Source organism: Myxine glutinosa, chromosome 1 (assembly GCF_964187855.1).
Source record: "Myxine glutinosa chromosome 1, kmMyxGlut1.1, whole genome shotgun sequence".
NCBI classification, from domain to species: domain Eukaryota; kingdom Metazoa; phylum Chordata; class Myxini; order Myxiniformes; family Myxinidae; genus Myxine; species Myxine glutinosa.
In genome coordinates, this window is record NC_136261.1 from 289,792,273 (window position 1) to 289,815,586 (window position 23,314).

At 44.5% G+C, this 23,314-nt stretch overlaps 1 protein-coding gene across 3 annotated transcripts in view; it reads left to right on the forward strand.

Moving 5' to 3' along the window:
- LOC137438801 (lysine-specific demethylase 5D) overlaps nt 1-23,314 on the forward strand; it is a 153,230-nt gene that overhangs the window by 113,286 nt on the left and 16,630 nt on the right. For all 3 annotated transcript variants that reach the window (XM_078767342.1, XM_068134172.2, XM_068134180.2), the window contains 9 exons: nt 10,756-10,906; nt 11,125-11,236; nt 11,594-11,946; nt 13,680-13,821; nt 14,253-14,432; nt 14,541-14,627; nt 14,718-14,993; nt 16,990-17,166; nt 21,863-21,971. In XM_078767342.1, coding sequence (XP_078623468.1) covers nt 10,756-10,906; nt 11,125-11,236; nt 11,594-11,946; nt 13,680-13,821; nt 14,253-14,432; nt 14,541-14,627; nt 14,718-14,993; nt 16,990-17,166; nt 21,863-21,971 — 1,587 coding nt within the window. The remainder of the gene's footprint in view (nt 1-10,755; nt 10,907-11,124; nt 11,237-11,593; nt 11,947-13,679; nt 13,822-14,252; nt 14,433-14,540; nt 14,628-14,717; nt 14,994-16,989; nt 17,167-21,862; nt 21,972-23,314) is intronic.

Here is a 23,314-nt window from a genome sequence, read left to right on the forward strand (position 1 = left end):
TTGAAATCTTTGGTTCATCACGCAGGGTTTTTGTATGCCGTCGAGTAGGCAAAAGGATGGTTCCTCAGTGTGTGACACCAACTGTCAAACATGGAGGAGGAAGCGTGATGGTCTGGGGCTCTTTTGCTGGATCCAGAATTGGTGACTTGCACAGAGTAACTGGCACCCTCAACCAAAAGGGCTACCACAGCATTTTGCAGCACCATGCAATACCCTCCTGTATACGTCTTGTTGGTCAGGGGTTCATCCTACAGCAAGATAATGGCCCTAAACACACCTCCAGGCTATGTCAAAACTACCTTCAAGGAAAAAACAAAACGGTAGGCTTCAAATCATGGAATGGCCAGCACAGTCTCCAGACTTAAACCCCATCGAGCTGGTTTGAGATGAACTGGACAGAAGGGTGAAACCAAAGCAACCTACAAGTACAACACATTTGTGGGAACTTCTGCAACAGTGTTGGGAAAAACTTCCCAAACAATATTTGATTTCCATTGGAGAAAGAATGCCACGAGTGTGTTCGGCGGTTATATCTTTAAAAGGTGGCTTCTTTGCTGAGTCAAAAATTTAAATTAAATTTTGTTAAACAAAATGATTCTATGATTTCTTTTTTTATCTCCAATTGTTTATTTGTTCTTTGCTTAATTTCAGAGTACATTGAGACATTCAACTACATTGAGTACAATGTACTCAACAAATGAGTACATTGAGCCTGGTGTTGGCTGAGCGGTTAGGGTGCCAGCTTAGGATCCTAGGATCCTGGGTTTGAATCCCGATCTATCGTTGAATTAACACCAGGGGGGTTGACTCAGCCTGTCATCCTTCCGAGGTCGGCAAATTGAGTACCAGTTCACTGGTAATGCCCTGTTTGTCGTAAAAGGCGACAAACAATGTTGGCGGCAGGAAGGGCATCCGGCCGTAAAACATTGCTTCAAAAAGGGGACCAACAAAAACAACAACAACCACGGTGCCCGAAAAAGGCCAACCCCCGCTTTGCGGGGAAAAATGGCCTCTAAAGGTGTTTTTTTTTTATTGAGACATTAAACTGCGTAAATTTCAATAAAAACCGGAAACATTGAGGTGTTCTAAAACTTTTGACCGGTAGTGTGTGTATATATATGCTGTATATATATATATATGTATATATATATATATATATGTATATATATATATATATATATATATATATATATATATATATATATATATGTATATATATATATATATATATATATATATATATGTATATATATATATATATATATATATATATATATATATATATATATATATATATATATATATATATATATATATATATATATATATATATATATATATATATATATATATATATATATATATATGTATATGTATATATATATATATGTATATATATATATATGTATATGTATATATATGTATATATATGTATATATATATATATGTATATATATATATATATGTATATATATATATATGTATATATATATATATGTATATATATATATATGTATATATATGTATATATATATATATATGTATATATATATATGTATATATATATATATATATGTATATATATATATATGTATATATATATATGTATATATATATGTATGTATATATATGTATATATATATATATAATTATATATATATAATTATCCATGAGAGTGAGGCTCATGGAAGAGCAAGGTAAAAATGACAGTGGGGTAGCAGGGAAACAATTGGACACAACCAGCAAGGGAATTAACAAACAGGAAACAAACAAACAAAGAGAGAGAGAGGTGGGGGTAGGAAACACTGAAACCAGATGGCGAAAAGATGTGTAGACTGCAGATGTGAAGAGGGTTGTGTTAGGAAGGGTTAATTGGGGTAATAAAGATCATGAGTCAGGATGTGGGATGACAAGGTGGCAGTGCACTGCCTGCTTTTGAAGACACGGGTGGAAGAGTGGGAAGGAACGGCCTATGGAAGGCAGTTCCATAGACAAGAGAAGTGAAGAATAAAGGAGTTGAGGTGTGCAGTCAGCCTGGAAGTTTAACCAGAAGAGGGTTACTGGAAGAATGCATGCATCCTGGCATTGCTGGGGAGTTTCAGGGGACTGAGGGAGCAATATTGGAGAAGCGGCAGGAGGAAACAGACCATTCACCTGCGTGCGATGTGAAAGCAATTATAAACTAGAACAACACACTGACGTCACAACGTCGACTGATATTCCTCCGCCCACATTATTACATCATTATAATACTTGTACCAAGTTTGATTTAAATCCATTCACCTGTCCTCAAGTTATCACATTTTTACCTGACATTACCTTTGGCCTTTGACCTCGGGACCCCAAAATCTAATGAGTTAATCTTTACGTCATTACACATGTCTGTACCAAGTTTGAATTGGATCACTTCAGCCGTTCTCAAGTTATAGATCTATTACTGGCTTTGACCTTTGTTGTAAGAAGTCAAACCCACAACATTGTCCTAACAGTAGGTTTAATGCAAATTCGATCTCTGGCAACACCTGTAAAAATACGATCATGCCATATATCAGGGTTATATAATCAAGGAGAAGTCCAGCAATTAACAATCAGTGCAAGCAAGCCTGGATCATCTAAATATACGCACCATTCGAGTCTACGCTGTCACACAGATTATATGGCTCAGGAATGATCCGGAGCGATGGTCGTCCGTGTTCTTATAGACGCCTCTCAGTGGTTGGAGAGAGCATAACACCTGGGTTCAACTTAGTTACAATTTCATTACATTCTCCCCGCCGTTAAAACCACCTCCACTAAGGCAGGAATCAAGCACGCAGCAGCATAATAGTAGGGGCAGCAGTTGTCCGTCCATGTCAGTCGGTCCAACCGTAGCGATCGGGGCGACGAATCTCCCTACCGGCACGGGTCCGGAAACTACTACCGGGTGCTACATCCCCAAGACCTGAGTCCCCTGCGTCGGAGTAGCCGCCTAAGTCAGGTGACGAAGGTGGCACCACAGGGCCTACAGGTTGGGGTGCGTTTAGCGGTGAGAAGGCCGGCAGATACTCCACAGGCGGAGCAACGGGAGAGTCCATGGACTCGTAAATTGGTTCGTCAATTTCCCCGCAAGGGGCCAGGTGGCGTACGGAGACTGTTGACTCGCGTCCATCAGACATCAACACACGAGCATGCTCGGAATTAGCTTGGAGTACCTGCACCTTATCCACTAGTGGATCATACTTCCTCATGCGAACTGCACGTTTGAGGAAAGCCGGTCCCGGCCCAGCAAGCCAACTAGGTAAAGATCGGGTACTACCCGAACTCCTCGGGTGATGAAACATCCGTTCGTGGGGAGTTTGATTGGTAGCCATACACAGTAAAGTCCTGATCGAGTTCAGTGCCACGGGTAGCGACCAAGCCCATTTGTCTAGGCCTCGGCCGAGGGACTTAAGGCTCAGCGTAACGGCTCTCCATATAATACCATTGAAGCGTTCGACCTGTCCATTCGCCTGTGGCCTATACCGAGTGGTATAGCTAGAAGCGACATTATGCTGGAGTAAGAAGTTCCTCACTTCCTGGGACAGGAACACCGCGCCTCGATCGGTATGCACATAGGCCGGATTCCCAAATATAGAAAACAAGTTCTGCAGGCACTGGATAACCGTGGCGGCTGTCATATCTACGCACGGGAAAGCAAAAGGGAATCTCGAGAACTCATCAACGATCGTGAGCAGGTAACGAGAGTTACTCGAAGCCGGTGATGCCGGCAGTGGTCCTTTGAAATCCATCGCCAATCTCTCCCACGGCCTAGTAGCTCGGACCAGCGTTCCCATAGGAAGGTTGTAGTCGCGCGGTTTGAGTTCAGCACATACATAACAAGTGTGACAGTTCTGACGAATATCCTCAACCGAGTAGGGCAAGTTACGACTACGCACAAAATGAGCGAAACGCGTCACCCTGGGATGGCACAAGGTGTCGTGCAAAACGCGCAGGTCCTCAAAAGATATGAGGCTCGCACACGTCGCCGGCTGCGATAAGGCATCGGCAACCAGGTTATCCCTCCCAGGGCGATATTTGATTGTGTAGCAGAAATCGGTGAGTTCGATCCGCCAGCGAGTGATTTTCTCATTCTTAATGTGTTGAGCATGCTGGGTGTCGTACATAAAAGCAACGCTCTGTTGGTCCGTGATAATTTAGAAGCATCGTCAGAGCAAATAGGGACGCCATCGCCGGATCGACCCGACGATGGCATACGCCTCCTTTTCGACAGACGAATGTCTCCGCTCAGCGGAGGAGAGAGTTCGCGAAAAGAAGGCCACAGGGCGCCCCCTTTGGGAGAGAGTTGCAGCTATCGCATGATCCGACGCATCACTTTCCAAAACAAAAGATTTATTTTCGTCAATCGTCGCCACAGCGGCACCAGCGATGTCGGACTTAAGGCTATGGATGGCAGCAAGGCTCATGGGGAACGCTTCGCAGTCCACAAGTGGGCGGAGCTTCGCGGAGAAATTTTGTACCCACTTAGAATAATGAGTGAACAACCCGAGAGCACGCTTCAACGAAGCACGATCGCAGGGCGGGGCCATGTCGAGAAAGGGTCCGTGGGTGGGTCACGGTGTACCCCAGAAGATCTATTGTGTGAGCAGAGTAGCGACATTTAGCCTCATTCATAGTTGAGCGATACCTCTGCGCGACCTCGAGGAAGCGCTTCAGATTAGCATCATGATGTTCCTGGTCATACCCGCAAACCGTGAGATTATCCAGATAAACGAAGACATCGGTCAAGTTCTCCTTAGCGATGAGGTCGTCCATAGCCCTCTGAAAACAAGGGACCCCGTTCGTGACCCCAAAAGGTAGCCGGGTGAACTGGTATAACCTCTGACCCGATTCAAACGCTGTATAGATGCGATCTGCCTCGGAGATGGGGATTTGATGATACGCACTACGCAGATCGAGAGTGCTATAGACCGAATACTGTGCCACCTGTCGAACCAGGGAGTCCATTCCCGGGAGTGGGTAGGCGTCCAGCTGTGTAAACCGATTAATCGTCTGCGAATAGTCGATTACCATGCGTTTGCGATTCGCTTCGTACCACCAGAACTTGGGCCCGCCATGGCGACCGACTAGGTTCTATGATACCTTCCTTTAGTAGCTGCGCCGTTTCTTCCGCAATGAATTGTGCGTCAGCTCGTGAGTAGCGTTGCGATTTAGCCGGGACAGGTGTACAGTCCGTGGTCATATTGGGGAACAGCGACTGGCTCAATTTCCATCCCTGCAAGAGCACACACAGCAAGAGTATCAGTACAGCCAAATTCCATTTCCAAACGTCCATGTCGCTTGAGAAAGTCATGTCCGAGCAAAACTTCTGCACATAATGCTGGTAAGACCATTAGATGCACGTCCGGAAGCATTCGACCCTTAATCACAAGCTTCAATCGACATTCCCCTTTTGTGCTAAGCCATAGCCCCTGAGAGGCCATAAAGATTCGGCGTCTTGTCCCAAGAATCGGCCATCCATGTTTCTGCACAAGTCGAAAATCAACATAACTATCCGTGGATCCCATGTCGATTAAAGCATTAGCAAAAATTCCCTCGATCGTGAGTGGGATTATAGCACGAGCCAGGCCAGGTGGACCTGTAGTTATCGAGTCGTCAAGGCGAGGCGCTCGTGCCTCGCGTGTGGATCCAACGCCAGCTAAAGTCTTTCGTGCCGTTGAAGTCATTTGTAGGCCAGTCGTGCCACCTCCAGAGGGCGCTCGTGCCACGCGTGAAGTTCCCAGCTTTTGTGCCGTTAAAGTAGCTTGTAGATCGTACGTGCCGTCTCCGGAGGGAGCTCGTGCCACGCGCGGAGTTTCAAAGCCAGGATTAACCTGATCGGGTGGCCGATCCCGAAAGTTGGCAGGGTGTCGGAAGAATGCCCGCCAAGGACGGTTGCACCGCGTACTGAAGTGTTTGCGCCACTTGTTTAGTCAGCGCGGCGAGTCTCATCAAGGTCGAGCTCTCAGCTCGGGGCCCACGGAAAGGGGCGATCCCCATCAAAGTCGGGCGAGGCACGCCACGCGCCGTTCGTACCGCTGGCTCGGAGATAAGCACATTCATCGTCGAGCGGGCTCGCTTGCCTCGTGACGCTCGGCAAACTTTTGCAAAATGTCCCGTCTTTGTGCACAAATGACACTTTGCATCTTTAGCAGGGCAAACAGACCTGGGATGAATTCCGATTCCCGCAGAAATAGCACGTAGCGTTACTTCCGGAATTGGGTCCAGCTGCAGCAGCCACCGTCAAGCCCGGATCGGGATCCTCGGGAGTGGCCGGGCGGGGTCTCCGATTCCGGCGTAGGTGCCGAGGCTGCATCCACGACCTCGGCGGTAGCTCTCTCCGGTCGGGTCTGTCGAGATGTCCTCGCAGTGACGCATGGGCCTTCATACGCGTCGGATTGTTCCCGTGCTTCGGTATACACGTGAGATAACCGGAGTGCTTCGGCTAATGTCAAGTCGGCTTCTTCAAGTAGTCTCTGTCTGACGACCGGTGACCTAAGACCTGCGACGAAAGAATCGCGGACAAGGTCATCGCAGACTTGTTCATGGGTGCGTACCACAGGGGTACTCTCCTTCAGTAGGCGTCGGAGGTCTTGAGCAAATTGATCTAAAGTCTCCGTGGGCTGTTGTCGTCGAGTCACAAGCAAATGTCGTGAATAGACCACGCTTCGTTTTTTTATGTAGATACGCTTCAGCTCAGCCACAGCTGCATCGAACGTCTCACATTGTTCAATTGCCATGTACACGGCATGGTGCACCTTTGATTGCAGCACAGCGAGTTTTGTTTCATTGGTGACGGCCTCCTGAGCATTGAACTGGTTATTCAAGATTTTCAGCCAATGTGTCAGTTCGGCGGCCTCGTCCGTCGCCTGAGGGTCTGCTCCGAAGATCGGCACTTGGATAATCTTATGAGCCATGTCGTACTCGTTCGTGTCCCGTACTCGTTCAGGACGAAGAGAGGAATTTGCATTAATTGTTGTAAGAAGTCAAACCCACAACATTGTCCTAACAGTAGGTTTAATGCAAATTCGATCTCTGGCAACACCTGTAAAAATACGATCATGCCATATATCAGGATTATATAATCAAGGAGAAGTCCAGCAATTAACAATCAGTGCAAGCAAGCCTGGATCATCTAAATATATGCACCATTCGAGTCTATGCTGTCACACAGATTATATGTCTCAGGAATGATCCGGAGCGATGGTCGTCCACGTTCTTATAGACGCCTCTCAGTGGTTGGAGAGAGCGTAACACCTGGGTTCAACTTAGTTACAATTTCATTACAACCTTTGACCCCAAAATCTAATCAGTTAATCTTTACATTGTTATACATACCTGTACCAAGTTTGAATTGGATCACTTCAGCCGTTCTCAAGTTATAGACCTATTACAGACTTTGACCTTTTGACCCCAGAATCTAATCAGTTATTCCTTACATCATTCTACATAATTGTTACCAAATTTTGTCAGCATCCCATCACTGGTTCAAAAGTTATTGCGTTAACAGGATTTTTACCGAACATGACCTTTGGCTTTTGACCTTGTGACCCCAAAATCGAATCAGTTCATCTTTACCTCATTATACATATCTGCACCAAGTTTGAACAAGATCCCTTCAGCCGTTCTCAAGTTATCGTGGTAATGAAAACTTATCACGGACGGACGGACGGACGGACAGCCGGGCAGACAACCTGAAGACATAATGCCTCCATCGGTGGCGGAGGCATAAAAAAAGAATTGCCTAACTAGTTTTAAAAAGTTGCATACTAGCAGATTGTCATATTTCCTCCTCAACACAAGAGGTTTCACATTAAAAGAAAAAATTGTGTTGATGTCTTTGCTATTGTCAGTTGCATAAAAGTTTGCTGGATGCAGCAGGGTGAAGGTCGGTGGTCGGATGTGATGGAAAAGATGTGTGGAATGCAGATATGAACAGGTTAATGGTCATGCACCTATTCACAAGCAACTGCAAAGCGGCTGTTTTTCTGCGCAATATAAAGGTGATAGGACATTGGGCACGGGTTTTCTCATAATCCAGGAAGAAAACAGAAGGGAGGAACAAATGGAAGAGGCTTTTTGGCAGGCAAAGGACAGTAAAGGGAAATGAAACTGCCATTTGAAACCATTATTTAATGTAAAAGAAAGAGGGATGATAGACTGCACAAGGAATGAGTCTGAGGACTGACTGACTGACTGATCGTTTTAAGGCCATTTTCCCCGCTAGAGCGGGGGTGAGGAATGAGAGGCAAATTAGTTGAGGCATATTTGAAAGTGATTGTGGGGAGGGGAGGAGTGGTGGGTGCAATCTTTTCATATTATAAAATGGAGAAGAGTGGTAACATCAAGTAAAGGATGGATTACGAGGCATCGATGTTTTAAATTAAAATGTTGGGTTGTAGAGAAAAGGGTGATAAGGATGACCATGAAGAGTGGAGATGGCATGTGCAGGCTAAGATTCAGGAGTATGTGGCCTCGTTGAGGCTAAGACGAGCAATCTATAAATCGATGCAACAGGACTAAGTAAGTACATATAAGACATCACAACAGATTCGAGATACGATTAACCTATGGATTTAGTAACACTTAACACTTTTTAGACAAGACCTGACAATTCCAGTATGATACACTTAGCATTAGAAGAAGTTCTCATGGAGTCAAGAAAATGGTGTATTTGTCCACCATCTTGGAAATTCTGATACTTTGCACATCTGTGGAATGTCACTTTCAACAGGATTTGCTGGATAGATGTTACTGTGATAATTCCAAATAGTTTGGTGATTTCTTATACGAAGGTTACCTAGAATCATAATGGAGAAAAACCTCGACTTCCCCTGTAGATTAATCCTAGGTAAGCTTCTGGCCATTATCAATCTCAACCACAATTAACATACTTTCCATCCACCACCAAATTCTGACCTGTTATTGAGGCAGTCATGCCCATTCTCATTACATTGACATGTCAAACATCAGAAACTATTTGCACATCGAGTCAATTGAGACCAAGGTACATCAGGAATCTAAGATCAATCGAAGCTCCTTATATTAATGGGGAACCCAAACGCTCAGACCACCTCAACACTAATCTATCCCTTGTTACCCTATAAAATAGAAATGATGTCTTTTTCCGATTTGCGATTTATAACTTGGGTAATTTTGCGATTATAAATCGAATTCTTCTTCTGGATTAGCTCTGACGTCGCACCATGAAGCTGAGCGACACTTCCTCTATTGTTTACGGGTTACATCAAGGAACGATTGAACTCGAACGGCGAATAATTTTCGAATTTATACATATATGCCAGGTCGATGCGTCCTTGGTGTTTGTAGTAATACAAATTGAGATTGTTTTGTGCTACACCAATGGCCGAAAGATCCGAGAGTTGCCAGAAATTGGACAACGTTTTTCTGAAATACTCGTGTGGATCTGGCCTTAAAAATATTCACTTTTGTGTTCAAAACATTTTACAGAGCAATATTATGAAACAACAGAGATGGCTAGATCTTGTGGTTATCCGCCACGAATGAAAGAAGATGCCATCCCCACAATTTAAGTGGAAGAAACAACCGTCGCTCGAAACTAACACCATACTGAGCTACCAGCATATGGACATGGGCGATTTGAGTGGTGAATCAAACACATGTGTTTGTCTGCTGGTGACCAATCTCACCTCGCTAGATGTGCTAGCTAACATCGCCGCCACCTTGCCATACGCATCTGAAGAGCTCAAAAACCCTAGCTAACAATACCCATGAGAAACCCCCCACCTCCCCCTCCCCCTCCACTATCCCCCCACAATCAACCATCACCCCACATCCACATCCGGACAAACTTGATCTTAAAATTGGTTTTCATTCTGAAGGAGGGGCGATGTAATGTAATGCTGCTCCTGTTCCGTGTTTTGTGAAATGATATGCTCTTGCGACTTGAGCGGGATCGGCATCCCCCTCCACAATCCCCCATCAACTGTGTGCCAGGGCAGTGTAAGTGTTGAGTCCGTTCCACATCATGTCCATGCCGTATTTCTGTTTGAGTTAAATACAACTGATTTTATTTATCAATTAATACAAAATTCTTGATAAATTGTTAATTGAACGAAAAAACAAACCTAACAATCTGTTGTGAAATTCGACCGATCTGCACTATCTTCACTATCCTTCACTATCTTCACTTCACTTCACCGACCACTGCACTATCACTGCAATCTTCACTAATGCCATCCATCTTCATCTGAATAGCTCGCACAAGGTTCGACACGATACGGATCTACACTACATCCGAAAGTGTTTCTATCACTAATTTTGTCTTCAGTAGTTTCTTCAAAATCCCATTGATCAGTTTCAACATATTGAGAAGCTTCAGAGTTGTTAATGATGGTGGAATCAGTATCGGAATCCGAGCTCAACAGACATGCACCGTTTTTCTATTTAAATTTATATTTGGATCAAGGTTTGAGCATGTTGTGACGTCGATCGCAAAATCGAAAATCGACACTTTTGGGCTATTTTCGACATTTTCTGATTGGCCAAAAAAAAAAATACCCTTCAAATTAGACCGTGATTAATATTTTTCAATGGTTTTCAGTTTCCTTTTAAAATCCTGAAACTTTGACTTGCATACTTTTGTTGTCAGACTGTTCTTTATCGTTTGATTTTTTTATATGCAGCCCCCCTTCCACCCCAACTCTCCCCACACCATCTCACCTGTATCCATTAGCTTGTGCTCACTGTCCCCTACAGGCCTGCACAGACTTCAGTCCCTAGTTGCTGAGTCTGCAAAACATGGATTTCCCTCCAGCCATCTTTTGCAAGACCTGTCTCAAGCTATCCGTGAGGCAGAGGAAGTTGGATGCCTAGCAGCTGAGATTCTGAATAGGCAACATAACTTGGAGTAAGGAACGAGGCAAGAGTCTGTTTAAGGGTTAATTGGTGTGCCTTTGTGAGTGATTTATTGCTGGACCAATTTGGAAATCAAATTGACCTGTTACGTGCCATTCGGGCATAAAGTCAAGTATCTCGTCTAAACAGGTATTCTAGTCAGTTGCTACTAGCTATTGGTTTGTTTGAATTTAAGGACCATGCATGTGTATCTGCTTCTCTTGATTTCAGGAAATGTAACAGTTTGCAGAAGGATTCTCTGCTCACTTTGGAGGAGCTTGAAGCCTTTGTTAAACGTTCTGAGCAGTTGCCCTGCATTGTCAGTAATACAAAGCCGCTACAGGTTTGGCGCAGATTATTATTTGTTCTTTTTATCTATCTCCCGTAGACATTTACCAGAAGTATGCATGGCATACCTCTAGTGATTGCCACGCACAAGTATGTCAGGTTTAACACTCAAGATTAGGTTAAAAAAAAAAAACATTTTCTCACTTGTTGCTTGTTTGAGGGGCTGCTTTTGCCTATTCTTTAGCTTTGATATCAAGCAGTCTCTCCCTTCCACTCCCTCACTTTTGCATCATTTATTTTTGTTACCACAACCTCAAAACTACTGTGTGGTTTGAGTGAAGAAAAGCTAACCATGTTTTCACTCTAGAAAGCATCCATGATCAAAGGATAATGCATTGTCCTTGTCCTGTAGGAACTGCTCGGAGAGGCCTCTGCCTTTGCAGCTGAAGTCAGGCGAGAAGACCAAGAAGCCAACAACCTGCCCTGGGTGCTTAGGCGGGGCCGGTGCTTTGCTGCCTTGCACATGCCACAACTCAATGACCTGGAACTGAGGCTGCAACGGGCATGCTGGCGGGCAGACGTTGCGAGCACGATGCGTGCTGCGGCTCCGGAGGGACGTATACCTCTTGTTGAACTGAGGAGGGTGATCGATGGTGGTGTGGCTCATGGAACAGAGTCTGTGGATTTGATCCTATCTCGACTGCAAGAGATTCTGCAAGCTGCAGAAAAATTGGAGGAGCAAGCACTTTCTGCAATGAATCCAAGGTATGTTTCCTTTCTAACCGTGTGTTTCTATTATGGTAATACCCTGGTTTGCGTGAAGGATGGGTTCCTGAGAGATTTGTGCAATATAAATTTTGCACAGAACGGGCCTCATAAAGCATTGTGTTAATGAGGATATGTGGATCGGACGCGCTATTTTCGGGGTAGATGCACTACCTCCGGGAATATAAGAATGATATTTATTGACTGTAATAACCTGAAATCATTAATGAACACTATTAAACGAATCAATATTAGTAATTATTAATTAAAAAGTAAATTTTGTATATTTACCTATGAGGTGTCTTGGAGCTCGTGTTTTTCCCTCCGACTTTTCCCTCCGTTTTTTCCCTTCACTCCATAGGCACGTAGGTACGAGATAAGGGGCTTTAACGTCAAGTCTTCTGTAGCATTGCTGCCAAGGAGAGGTGACAAGTGGTCTTTTGCTACCTTTTTTCCATACATAGCCGAGGCTTGTCGAAGAGCTACTATTATTACACTGAACGGATCAGGAAACAATAGGGCAAAGGGAACATTTGAGAGAGGAGGGAGACAGCAGAGTTGAAGGCCAATATAGAGGCAGACTTGGACAAACAATGTGTGTGGGGAGGAATGAGAGGCACGAGAGGATGCATGGGTTGGACACGATGGATACAGAAGGAAACTCTCAGGATGGAAAAATAGAAATTTGGAGGGAGAAGGGGTTGGGGCGGAGTTGAAGGGCAGGGGCGGTCCTCTGGGTCTTTTGCGCCCTCAATGTCTTTTGGGTCATCTTGGTCTTTTGGGTCATCAGGGTCTTTTTTGTCCTCAGGGTCTTTTGTGTCCTCAGGGTCGTTTGTGTGCTTTAGGTCGTTTGGGTCCTCGGGGTATTTTCGTTCCTCCTGATCCTTTGGGTCTTTTAGACCTTTGGGGTCTTTTGGGTCTTTATGGTTCCCTGGAGTCTTCTGGGTCCTCAGGATCTTTTGGATTTGACCGTAGTGAACAGTTGTGTTAAAATATTGGACTATGTTAAAAGATCCACCTTTTTCAATTTCAGCTCCAGACTGATGCTTTTCCTTGACATTTTCGGCATAACAAGGCTTTCGACACAATTATCAATATGGCACATACCATGAAGAAGACAATGAGCATGCTGATTGGGTGAGGAGACGTGCTCAGATACATGGTCTGATTGGCTGTCAGCGATATTAACACTCGCGGTCAAGTTTTTGGTCGAGGTGGTTCGTTTAAACTTGGAACGTTTGGCTCGCTTGGTGGATTAAAAATTTTTAAAGGTAATTATAAACTGAATATATAGTCTGAGCTGAGGTGAATCCGCACAAAGTGGGGTCACGCATGCACTGCAGGGTATCTGAGTCTCGGCGGTCTGGTCTGTGGTTCAAACCCCGACCGAGTCATACCTAAGTCTTTAAAAATGTGCTGCTTCCTTGCCTGACGCTTAGTATTTAAAAGGATAGAGCATGGACAAATAATGCTGGGAAGGCAATGGCAAACCACCCAGTATAATCCTTGCCAAGAAAACAGTATGGTACAGTACATCAAAATGAAATCGATTTTTAAAAACAAGTATTCCCCCCTCTACCTTTATTGTGTTGCTGATTTTTATTATTACCTAACCTCTTTAGCATAGCTTATATGTTCCATTGACTTCCTCCCAGTGTGATGTTTGTTTTTATTGTGTGATTGACAAAAAATAATTTATTTTTGTTTTGGTGCCCATTTCCTAAACTTATCAGCAAACATCAGTTAGATGGCACGGGGTTGAGGGCGCTGCTATTGCGTGCTGCTGTGATGCCAGTCGAGATTCCCAGGGTGCGGGCACTGCAGCAGGCTCTACGAGCAGTCAACGAGTGGACACGGCATCTAGAGAAGCTGCAGGTTGCAACCTTTACTGCTTCTCCCCCACCCCCACTCTTGCTTTCCATTGTTTATTGCCATCTTTAACTCAAAAATGACACGTCGGGTGTAAGGTTATTATTCCCCTACCGGTTTCACCAGCAGGGACTATATGTTTGCACTCCGTCTGTCTGTCTGTCTCAACTGTGGTTTTCTAGACTTTTTCTCCCTTACCCTTTGGCATATTGAACTGAAACGTGGTGCATGGCTTTATTATGATAAGTTACAGAACAAGTTCGAGTTTCAGGGTGTTTCATCATTTTTTTATTTGTTATGGCTTTACGATGCAAAATATTGGGACGGACGAGTAGGGGAGATGTATTGCAAAGCAATTCTCCATATTGTTTTTATTTTTCTCTTTTAACTGACATCTATTCACTCTCTTCTTTTTCGTGCATCTACTGTGATTCCAGACCTCAGAGTATAGTCTGCCGCTTCTTGAGTTGGAGCAACTTTTTTCACGTGGCAAAGCCCTAACGTTGCGCCCGGAGTTGCTGGGACAGCTGGAGCACTGCGTCCACAGTGCACAGGCGTGGAGTCATCGAGCAGGTCGCTGTTTTATCAGGAAAGGCTCATCTTGCTCATTGTTGCAGGTACTTGGCACACTAGACTTTAGTCCTGAATTCCTTTGGTCTTCACCCTACTGGGTTCATTCCTGTTTCTTCAAATCGTGATGGAATCCTTGTATTGTTTTTTCACAGGTGCTCTGCCCCAAGGATTTCAGCTCGGGTGATGTGAAGACAAGAGATGTCGAACATGCCTTTGAACATTTAACGGCTACAGAGATTGCAAGTTTTGCACCTCGATGAAAGGCTCTGTATAGTACAGCTTCATCCTATTGCAGCTAACCCTACTCCCCTATCTTTGTCCTTCATAAGGTGGAATGGTACCTCAAAGCAAGTGCACATGAGCTGTCATCCCTGCGACAACTGCAGTCGTGCCAAACAGTCAACGTGCTCAAATCCAAAGATTGTTGCATATGTGGTGATGCGAATGATGGATGCTCATCATGCTTGCAGTGCCTGCGCTCGTGCCATGTGCTCTGTGCTGCCAGGCTGCGGTACCAACGTGGCGGCAAGCTATTGTGCTCGCTATGTGCAGTTTCTCGTCGACCATCACTCAAAGTCGTTTTGAATCTGCTTTCTGGGCTGCGGGTATGTGGGCTTTATTTTATATTGTTTAGAAATACGCTCAAAGTTTAAATTTGCTACAAAAATAGTTTTATTGAAAACAGCAAGTGATGCATTCCCTAATGGGGTTTGCTAACTAAATCGTTTGTTTTTAGTTCAAAGAGAGTGTGGAAACAAAAGAATGTGGCAAATGACTGCTTAACAGTAGTTTCGGTTATGCAGAGTTTCAAAATAGCACAGTTCCTGACTCCATACAAATTTGAAATTGATGGTTATAATTGGCATCATATTACTACTACGACTACTACGACACCTTGGCGAAAATAGTCTTGTGTCATTTGTTGTCTTAAGTGCCCACTGTTATATTTTGGCTCCTTTCTTTCAATAAATTATTTATTTCCTAAGGAATGCAATGCACCTCGTGCCTGCTGCCATTTTCTTGAACGTGGAATTGGGTTCCTTTAGCTTCCCTGAAGGGTTACATTCTTGTAACTTTATTTAATAAAGAGCATGGGATTCAACCCGTAGGTTTACAGGCCTTCAGCAACCACTTGACAAGGGCATTAGCCATCCTTATTTGGGGAAAATGCCCAGTGTGGATGTGGTCGCTGTCCCGAGTGGTGAATATTTTGTTCTGTTCTGACTGCTGCTGTCTATGCAACAATACATTCAATTGTTAACTAGAATATTCGTTCATAATCCTATATTGAGCAGGCTCACTATTTCACCCATGGCTTTCAGAGGTTGTCTTGTAGTGCAGTGTGATGGTGTCACCTTAATTAATTGTATAAATAAATAAATGAAAACACCCCATACTAAAAAAATTTATCTGATGATGAACTTGAATTATTTTGTGTATTTACATTTCTAGATTGATATGCAATTAAATGTTGGCCCAACCATTGGGCGGGGGTTCTTCGCTTCATATATCAGCCCACCTGTGAGCAAACGTGGATACAAGAGCTAATGGTCGACAGAGCCAGCATATCCATTTATAATTGCAGCTAAAATACCAACCTTTGGTGGCAGTACCACAGTCGTATTATGCCTTTTCATATTTTTGATGTGATACTGGCAATGTTTGTGGAAAATGGTATACGGTTTTGATGATCAGAACACTAGTCTGCCTCTCCTCCATCCTCCCCTCCCCCTCCCCCAAAAATGTGTGGGTTATTCTCAGAAAGGAAATTGCAGAGGAATGGCTAAACAGGGAATTTTTATTTGAGACAAATATTCCGGTCTGTTTTGACCACAAAGTAGTCTACATCTAAACCACAAAGGCTACAATGGATTAAATCAACAGGACAAGGAGAATCGAACATTTCAGACGTTAACTCTTCATAAAGCCCTTTTGCTCTGATGAAGGGATAAAAGCCCGAATTGACACCTTCTCTTTGCTTCTCCTTACAGTTGGCATACCTCAATCAATGTGCTGTTGATTTTGTCCATTGTAGCCTTTGTCTGTTGAAAATCTGTTGATTTTGTCCTTACCCATAATGCCTTGCCTTTTTTGTCTTGATCACCTTCGGGTGAGTTGGACGTTGGCATTAAAAAATAAAAAATAACCACCTTTAGAGGCCATTTTTCCCCGCAAAGCGGGGGTTGGCCTTTTTCGGGAACCGTGGTTGTTGTTGTTTTTTGGTCCCCTTTTTGAAGCAATGTTTTACGGCCGGATGCCCTTCCTGACGCCAACCCTTTTTGACGCCTTTAACGACAAACAGGGAATTACCAGTGAACTGGTACTCAATTAGCCCACCTCGGAAGGATGACAGGCTGAGTCAACCCCCCTGGCGTTAATTCAGCGATCGACCGGGATTCGAACCCAGGATCCTAGGATCCTAAGCCGGCACCCTAGCCGCTAGCCCAACACCAGGCATTGTCCCATGATATAGAGTTTAGGTCTATGCTTTAGATGTATTCTATTAATGTGAATGTTGTTTGAAATGTCATTGTGAACTTCGTTGAATTTTTTTATCATCTCCTCTCCCACCCTCCCCCTTCCTATTTGTATGTTGAGCAGGACGTCTCTGTGCGCTTAGCGGAAGGGGAAGCACTGCAAAGCTTGGCAGAGCGAGCAATGGCCTGGCAAGACCGAGTTCAGAATGTTTTGGCAAGCAGCGAGATTAGTAATACTTTGGCAGAGCTATTGCGGACCTGCAGGCGAGGTATTGCAGGCACCCGCTCAAGCACTCGCAAGGTAGGACATGCAGGTCGCTTTGCTTCGTAACATTTACAAGTTGGGTCACCCGATCAATATTGTGTTATTTAGACTTTGGCATTAGTGTTTTATTTGAACCTACTCGTCATCATCCAACAGTGGTGTGTCACTACCTTCCTTGGAGGAAGAATGGGTGGAAGGGAATAAATGCCCAGGAAAATTGTCTGAGCCAAGAAATGGACATTTTACACCCACAACAAAAATTTGCTTGAGAGTGCAGCACAACAATGATGGGCCAAATGGCCTCTTCAAACAACGAAAGGATGTTGGACAGGATTGTGTGACCACTCATTAGAATTATAGTCCCACTGAGACTAAGGATAATTTGTATATTAATATTTCAATGCAATAGGTTAAACCTGGTGTTGGCTTAGCGGTTAGGGTGCCGGCTTGGGATCCTCATATCCTGGGTTCGAATCCCGGTCGATCGCTGAATTAACGCCAGGGGGGTTGACTCAGCCTGTCATCCTTCCGAGGTCGGCAAATTGAGTACCAGCTTGCTGGGATGAATGATCACGGTGTGTACCCTGATTTAGAATAGGTACCCCGTATCCCTGCGCATCGTAAGAGCGTGACCAAGGGATGACGTCAGGAAGGGCATCCGGCCATAAAAAAACATGCCTCAAACAGGGAACCATGATTGTCATGGGGCCCGCAAGGCTAACCCCCGCTCTAGCGGGGAAAATGGCCTAAAAACGATCATTCGGTAGGTTAAATTCACGACAAACAATCGACTTTTGAAGTCGGCAGGTGCAGTCCAGACTCCGTGCCTCTGCCCCTGCCCCCTCCCCTCCCATCGAGAGAGGCACCCGACTTATGACGCTCGATCGGCCAAAGCACGTTATTTCATGGTTTTACATTAATCTGGTTAGGAATAAAAAGTATTTATTGTGATGTTGACCTTCTGTGTGCGAAAATAATGTGGTACAACAAACTTCAGTGAAATCGGGCCGGAAGTTGTGTGTGTGTGTGTGTGTGTGTGTGTGTGTGTGTGTGTGTGTGTGTGTGTGTGTGTGTGTGTGTGTGTGTGTGTGTGTGTGTGTGTGTGTGTGTGTGTGTGTGTGTGTGTTAGTGTGTGTGTTAGTGTCGAGCCTGGTGTTGGCTTAGCGGTTAGGGTGTCAGCTTGGGATCCTAGGATCCTGGATTTTAAATCCCGGCCGATCGCTGAATTAATGCCAGGTGGGTTGACTCAGCCTGTCATCCTTCCGAGGTCGGCAAATTGAGTACCAGTTCACTAGTAATTCCCTGTGTCGCAAGAGGCGACCAACAGGGTTGGCGGCAGGAAGGGCATCCGGCTGTAATTCTTTCTTTTTTTTTTTTGTATACTGAATCGAGGCTCGTGAAAGAGCTAACATTTACTTCACAAACAAATCAACCAGACAAACAAAATACCCAAAAAGAGGGAGCGGAAGACAAGATGGGGAGAGAAGGGGAAGCACACAAACACAACATCCGAGAGCAGGGAGATGTGTGGAAGGGAGAGGGCCCGGGGGGAGGAGGCATGGGAAGGGGGGGGGGGGGAAGTGGGTGAAGTATAAAATACAAGGACTTCCTGGACAGAAGTTGGTATTTCAAAAAAAGTGGAATTGGGGTGAAATTAGCGGGGGTAGAAAAGATCAAGGTTTTGGATGGGGGAAGATAAGAGATTGTGGTGAACAGCTGTTTTAAAGACTTGGAGGGTGGAGTGGGATTGAAGAGAGAGGGAGTTTGTTCCAGAGGTTCCAGAGAGAGTGAGGGAGTTTGTTCCAGAGGTGGGAGAAAAGAGGAATGAAGGAGTGAAGGTGAGCAGAGAGTCTTGATTTTGGCAGTTTGACCATAAGAGGGTTGCAGGCAGATCTTGTGCGACCTGTAGGAATATTTGCGGGGCAGAGCCCAGAGAGAGCTGGGGGGGCAAGGCCAGAGAGGAGTCGGTAGAAGACGGAAAGACCACCAACCTGCCTGCGGTGAGTGAGTGAGAGGCCCTTGGAGTTAGCTTCATCGCGGGAGATTCCAATGATTCTGAATGCTTTGGTTTCAACAGCATGAAGGCGAGCTAGGTGTGAGGCAGGAGCACCAGCCCAGAGGGGAGAGCAGTATTCCATTGAGCTGCGGATGAAAGCCTTGTATGTGGTGAGGAGCTCAGGTGTGCCAAGGAAGGACTTCGCACGACGGAGGATGCCCAGTCGGCGACTGGCTTTGGAGGCCAGATTTGAAACATGGTTTTCCCAGGAAAGATCATGGCAGATAGTGAGACCCAAAAGCTTGAGTGACAGAACTTCTTGGAGAGGATTATTCAGAAAGTGGATGGGAGGGTTGTCCAGTCGGTCTTTTCGGAGAGACATCGTAAGAGTGTGAGATTTGTCAGGATTGAAAGATATGTTCCACTTGTTTGCCCAGTCTGTGATTTTGTCAAGGTCTGCAGAGAGTGAGGAGGCTGCAGACTGCCGATCTGAGGGATGAAGAATGGAGCGACAGAGAGTAGAGTCGTCAGCAAAGAGATAGAGAGGATTTTCAAGAGAGTCAGAGAGATCATTGATGAAGACCAGAAAAAGCACAGGGCCCAGAACACTGCCCTGGGAACTCCAGCCTGAACAGGAAGAGGAGATGAGAGAAACCCATTCAGGGCCACACGTTGACTACGACTAGAGAGGAAGTCCACCAGCCATGCATGGAGATTTCCATGGATACCAAAAGAGGAGAGTTTGGTGAGCAGAGCGGGGTGCCAGACCGTATCGAAGGCACGTGATATGTCAAGGGAGACTGCTCTAATTTCCTGTTTGGCATTGAGAACCTCCATCCATTGTTGAGAAAGCAGAAGCAGCATGTCCAGAGTGGAGTGTCCAGGTCTGAAACCAAATTGATGATCAGAGATCAAGCCATTGGAGAAGAGGAAAGATTTCATATCTGAAGCAATGATGGATTCCATGACTTTGCTGATAATTGGGAGAAGGCTGATTGGTCTGTAGTTGCTGGGATCTGTTTTTGCACCTTTTTTGTGCAAAGCGGTGATGTTGGCAGATTTCCAAGCAGATGGAAGATGACCTTGAGCAAAAGAGAGGGTGAAGAGAACAGAGAGAGGGAGTGAAAGAGCGGAAGAACATGATTTTAGGACCCGTGGGGACCTTCATTGCTTCAATATTGCTTCAAAAAGGGGACCATGGTGCCCGAAAAAGGCCAACCCCTGCTCTGCAGGGAAAAATGGCCTCTTAAAGGTGGTTCTTCTGTGTGTTAGTGTGCGTGTGTGTGTGTGTGCATGTGTGTTTGTGTGTGAGTGTCATAGCGTTTTTACCATTTGAGCTTTCAAATTTTCAGTGAAGTTTTATTATGAGATTATGAAGACAAGTTTAACATTTGAGCAAAAGGTCAAAGGTCAGCATCACATAAAATCATTAACTTTCATCCAATTGACCTGAAATTTTAAGAATTTGCATATTGGGTCGCTGAATTGGTTCACCAACCAAAAGCTAAAAGCCGAATGTTTTTTTTTCTTTTTTAAGATGAAAAGGTCAAAGGTCAAGGATGCATAAAATTGTCAATTTTCATCCGATTGACTTTAAATTTCAGCAGGGTTTGCATATTGGGTCACTGAAGCCGATTGCTTTTGAGGTCAAAAGGTCACGGTTGCCTAAAATCGTCAATATTTTTGTATTTCTTTTGTTGTTTTCATGTTTAGCATACGAAGAAAAAGACGTCTGAGTACAAAGCGAACATGGACGGCCTTTGGATTTTCAGATGCTTTATAGTTTTAGTTTGAAATGCAGAAAGCTTTCTCTAATCTGAGTGGAAGGTATTTCCCAAACCAAGTTGCAATCATACTAAAATATGCCATGTGGTGTCTGTCTAACCATAATACATTTGGTCATTACTTATTCAATTTCAACCAAACTTGCTAGGGGGACTAAGGATCACGATGGTGATTTGAGCGACTTCATCCACCCTCCCCCCAACCCACACCCCATTCCCTCAGCGGGTTTTCCGTGTATAATTCGCTTATCGTGGCATTTTGTTGGGTACCATTACCAGAAGTAAAATAAACTATTATAAACCACAAACACATCAGATTACCTTTTTAAACAGTCGCTACTGTTGTTAATAATAATAATAATAATAATATTAACAATAGTAAGAGTAATAAAGATAAGGATAATAACATGGCTCCCCCTGCCGCTCCCGTGGTGGGCGAAGGTATGTTCCATTACCAATCGGCGTACACTCACTTGGCAAGGCAGCCTTTACATATCAACCGTTTCATTTGATTGCTTAAGCCACTTGGTGAGCGCTCTACAAGCTGATTGGTAATGGAACGCATGGGTGTACAAGGAAGAAAAATACGCTAAAACTAGTGTGCAATAAATAATTTGCATTACGCCATTTGGAAGCAGGCATCCCACTCTATAAATGAAGTCAGTGTTTGTTGAAACTTCTTTCAAATTCAGAAATGTGAGATTTCCAAGATAATTTAAAATCTATGGAGGCCCCAATAAACATTGCCTTTTCAACCCTTGGGATTTCTTCATTATTCAAGCATATCTTTGCATCCACTGATTACAATCGATTGTAATTATTTTGGCCCAAGTGTCTCCATTTGCCAAATATCAGCCTTGTTTCAGATGTGATCAGTGAAACTCGTAGTAAACATTTCTTTTAATGGCCAATACGTTATTGTTTTTTCATTTTGTGTGGCTTTGCTATGCAGTGTAATCGTGCCTTTGCTGGTGTAAGTAAACTGGCCAAGTCTCCCTCGGGACTGGCTGGAAAGGCTCTCTCCGCTGCTGAATCATTGCATCATGAAAGTGACACTTCGGGTCAGTCTCTCACAAACATGCACCAACGTCAAAGCTTGTATTTTCAGGAGCTCTTGAGGAGCTTGACTTAATCATATTTTGTGTAAATAGTTTTGGCAATAAAAGTACCAGGCCTATATTTTGTATACAATTATTTTGTATGATGTTTGGTCATGATGTTTTGACTATGTCTTGCACTGAAGCATGCCTTGCAAGTATATACTCCCTTGCAAGTTTTATTCCATGCCACCATCCTTTTGACCAATGAGGTGCTGCCTTTCATTTGAAACGTGTCTCTCTCAGCCTGATACCATTTCTGACACAGACGTCAGAATCCAAGCTTACATAACACGTTTCTGACAAAGGTCAGATCCGCCTTTGAGAGTGTCAGAATAGAAAAATCCGATGATGTCCCATTTTGTCCGAATCTCCCTTGCAAGTTTTATTCCACGACCACCAGGGGAATACTTTTTCAGATACAGTAGCAAATGGCATTTGATTTCACAAAACATGTTTCCTTGATGTTTGGGTAATTGTGATGCATTTAAGTTTTCAATGTGAACCCATGAACCATATGGTTCACAATAAATGCCCCATTCTACGTCGTAACTCTGTGTTGCCAAAATTTGAGTTTTTGGTGTGTATGCAGCACACTATTATATTGTTACGGATCTCGGTTTCGGCACTCCCCTTACCGAGGGGGGTTTAATCTCCTCGTCTTTTAAGCTGGCCGTCCGAGTCCTGGAACTATCTCGCTCCTTTGCGGGATGAGATTGGCCAGGGTGATTGGCAAGGATTTCCCAAATACCTTCACCAATCTCTCCGCAAAGCAGGGAAATGAGTCCCTGCTCGAACCGCGGATAAGATGGAAGATTGCCGAGCGGTTTTGCAATCCGCAGCTCGAGCCATTAACAAAGGACTAACCCGACTCCGAGCGTTTGGCCAAAATCGCGCCACAGGTATTCAATCAGCAAAAAGACTAAAGCGACCGGATGAGAGGAAAACCCAAAGAATAAGAAGGAACAGGTGTAATTTATTAATTATATACAAAACCAAAACCAAAGAAGAAACGAAAGGTAGGACTGTACAGGAAGAGGAAGGAGCAGATACACAGGGCAACCTTAAAACAGTCTTATATTATAACCCCGGACAAACAAACAGACTTACACGACAGGGAATGGCAGGAAGGAATGGCTGGAAGGAGGAGAAAGTCCAGGCAGACGGTAGGGCGTTGAGGTCCGGCTCCAGGAGTGGACTCGCGTCGTGGCGGGAAACCCTGGCAGGCAGCGAGCGCGTATCGTGGACCGCGAGCGGACGTTACATATATCGGGGAAACTGGGATATGGCGTACGTAATATGTGGCT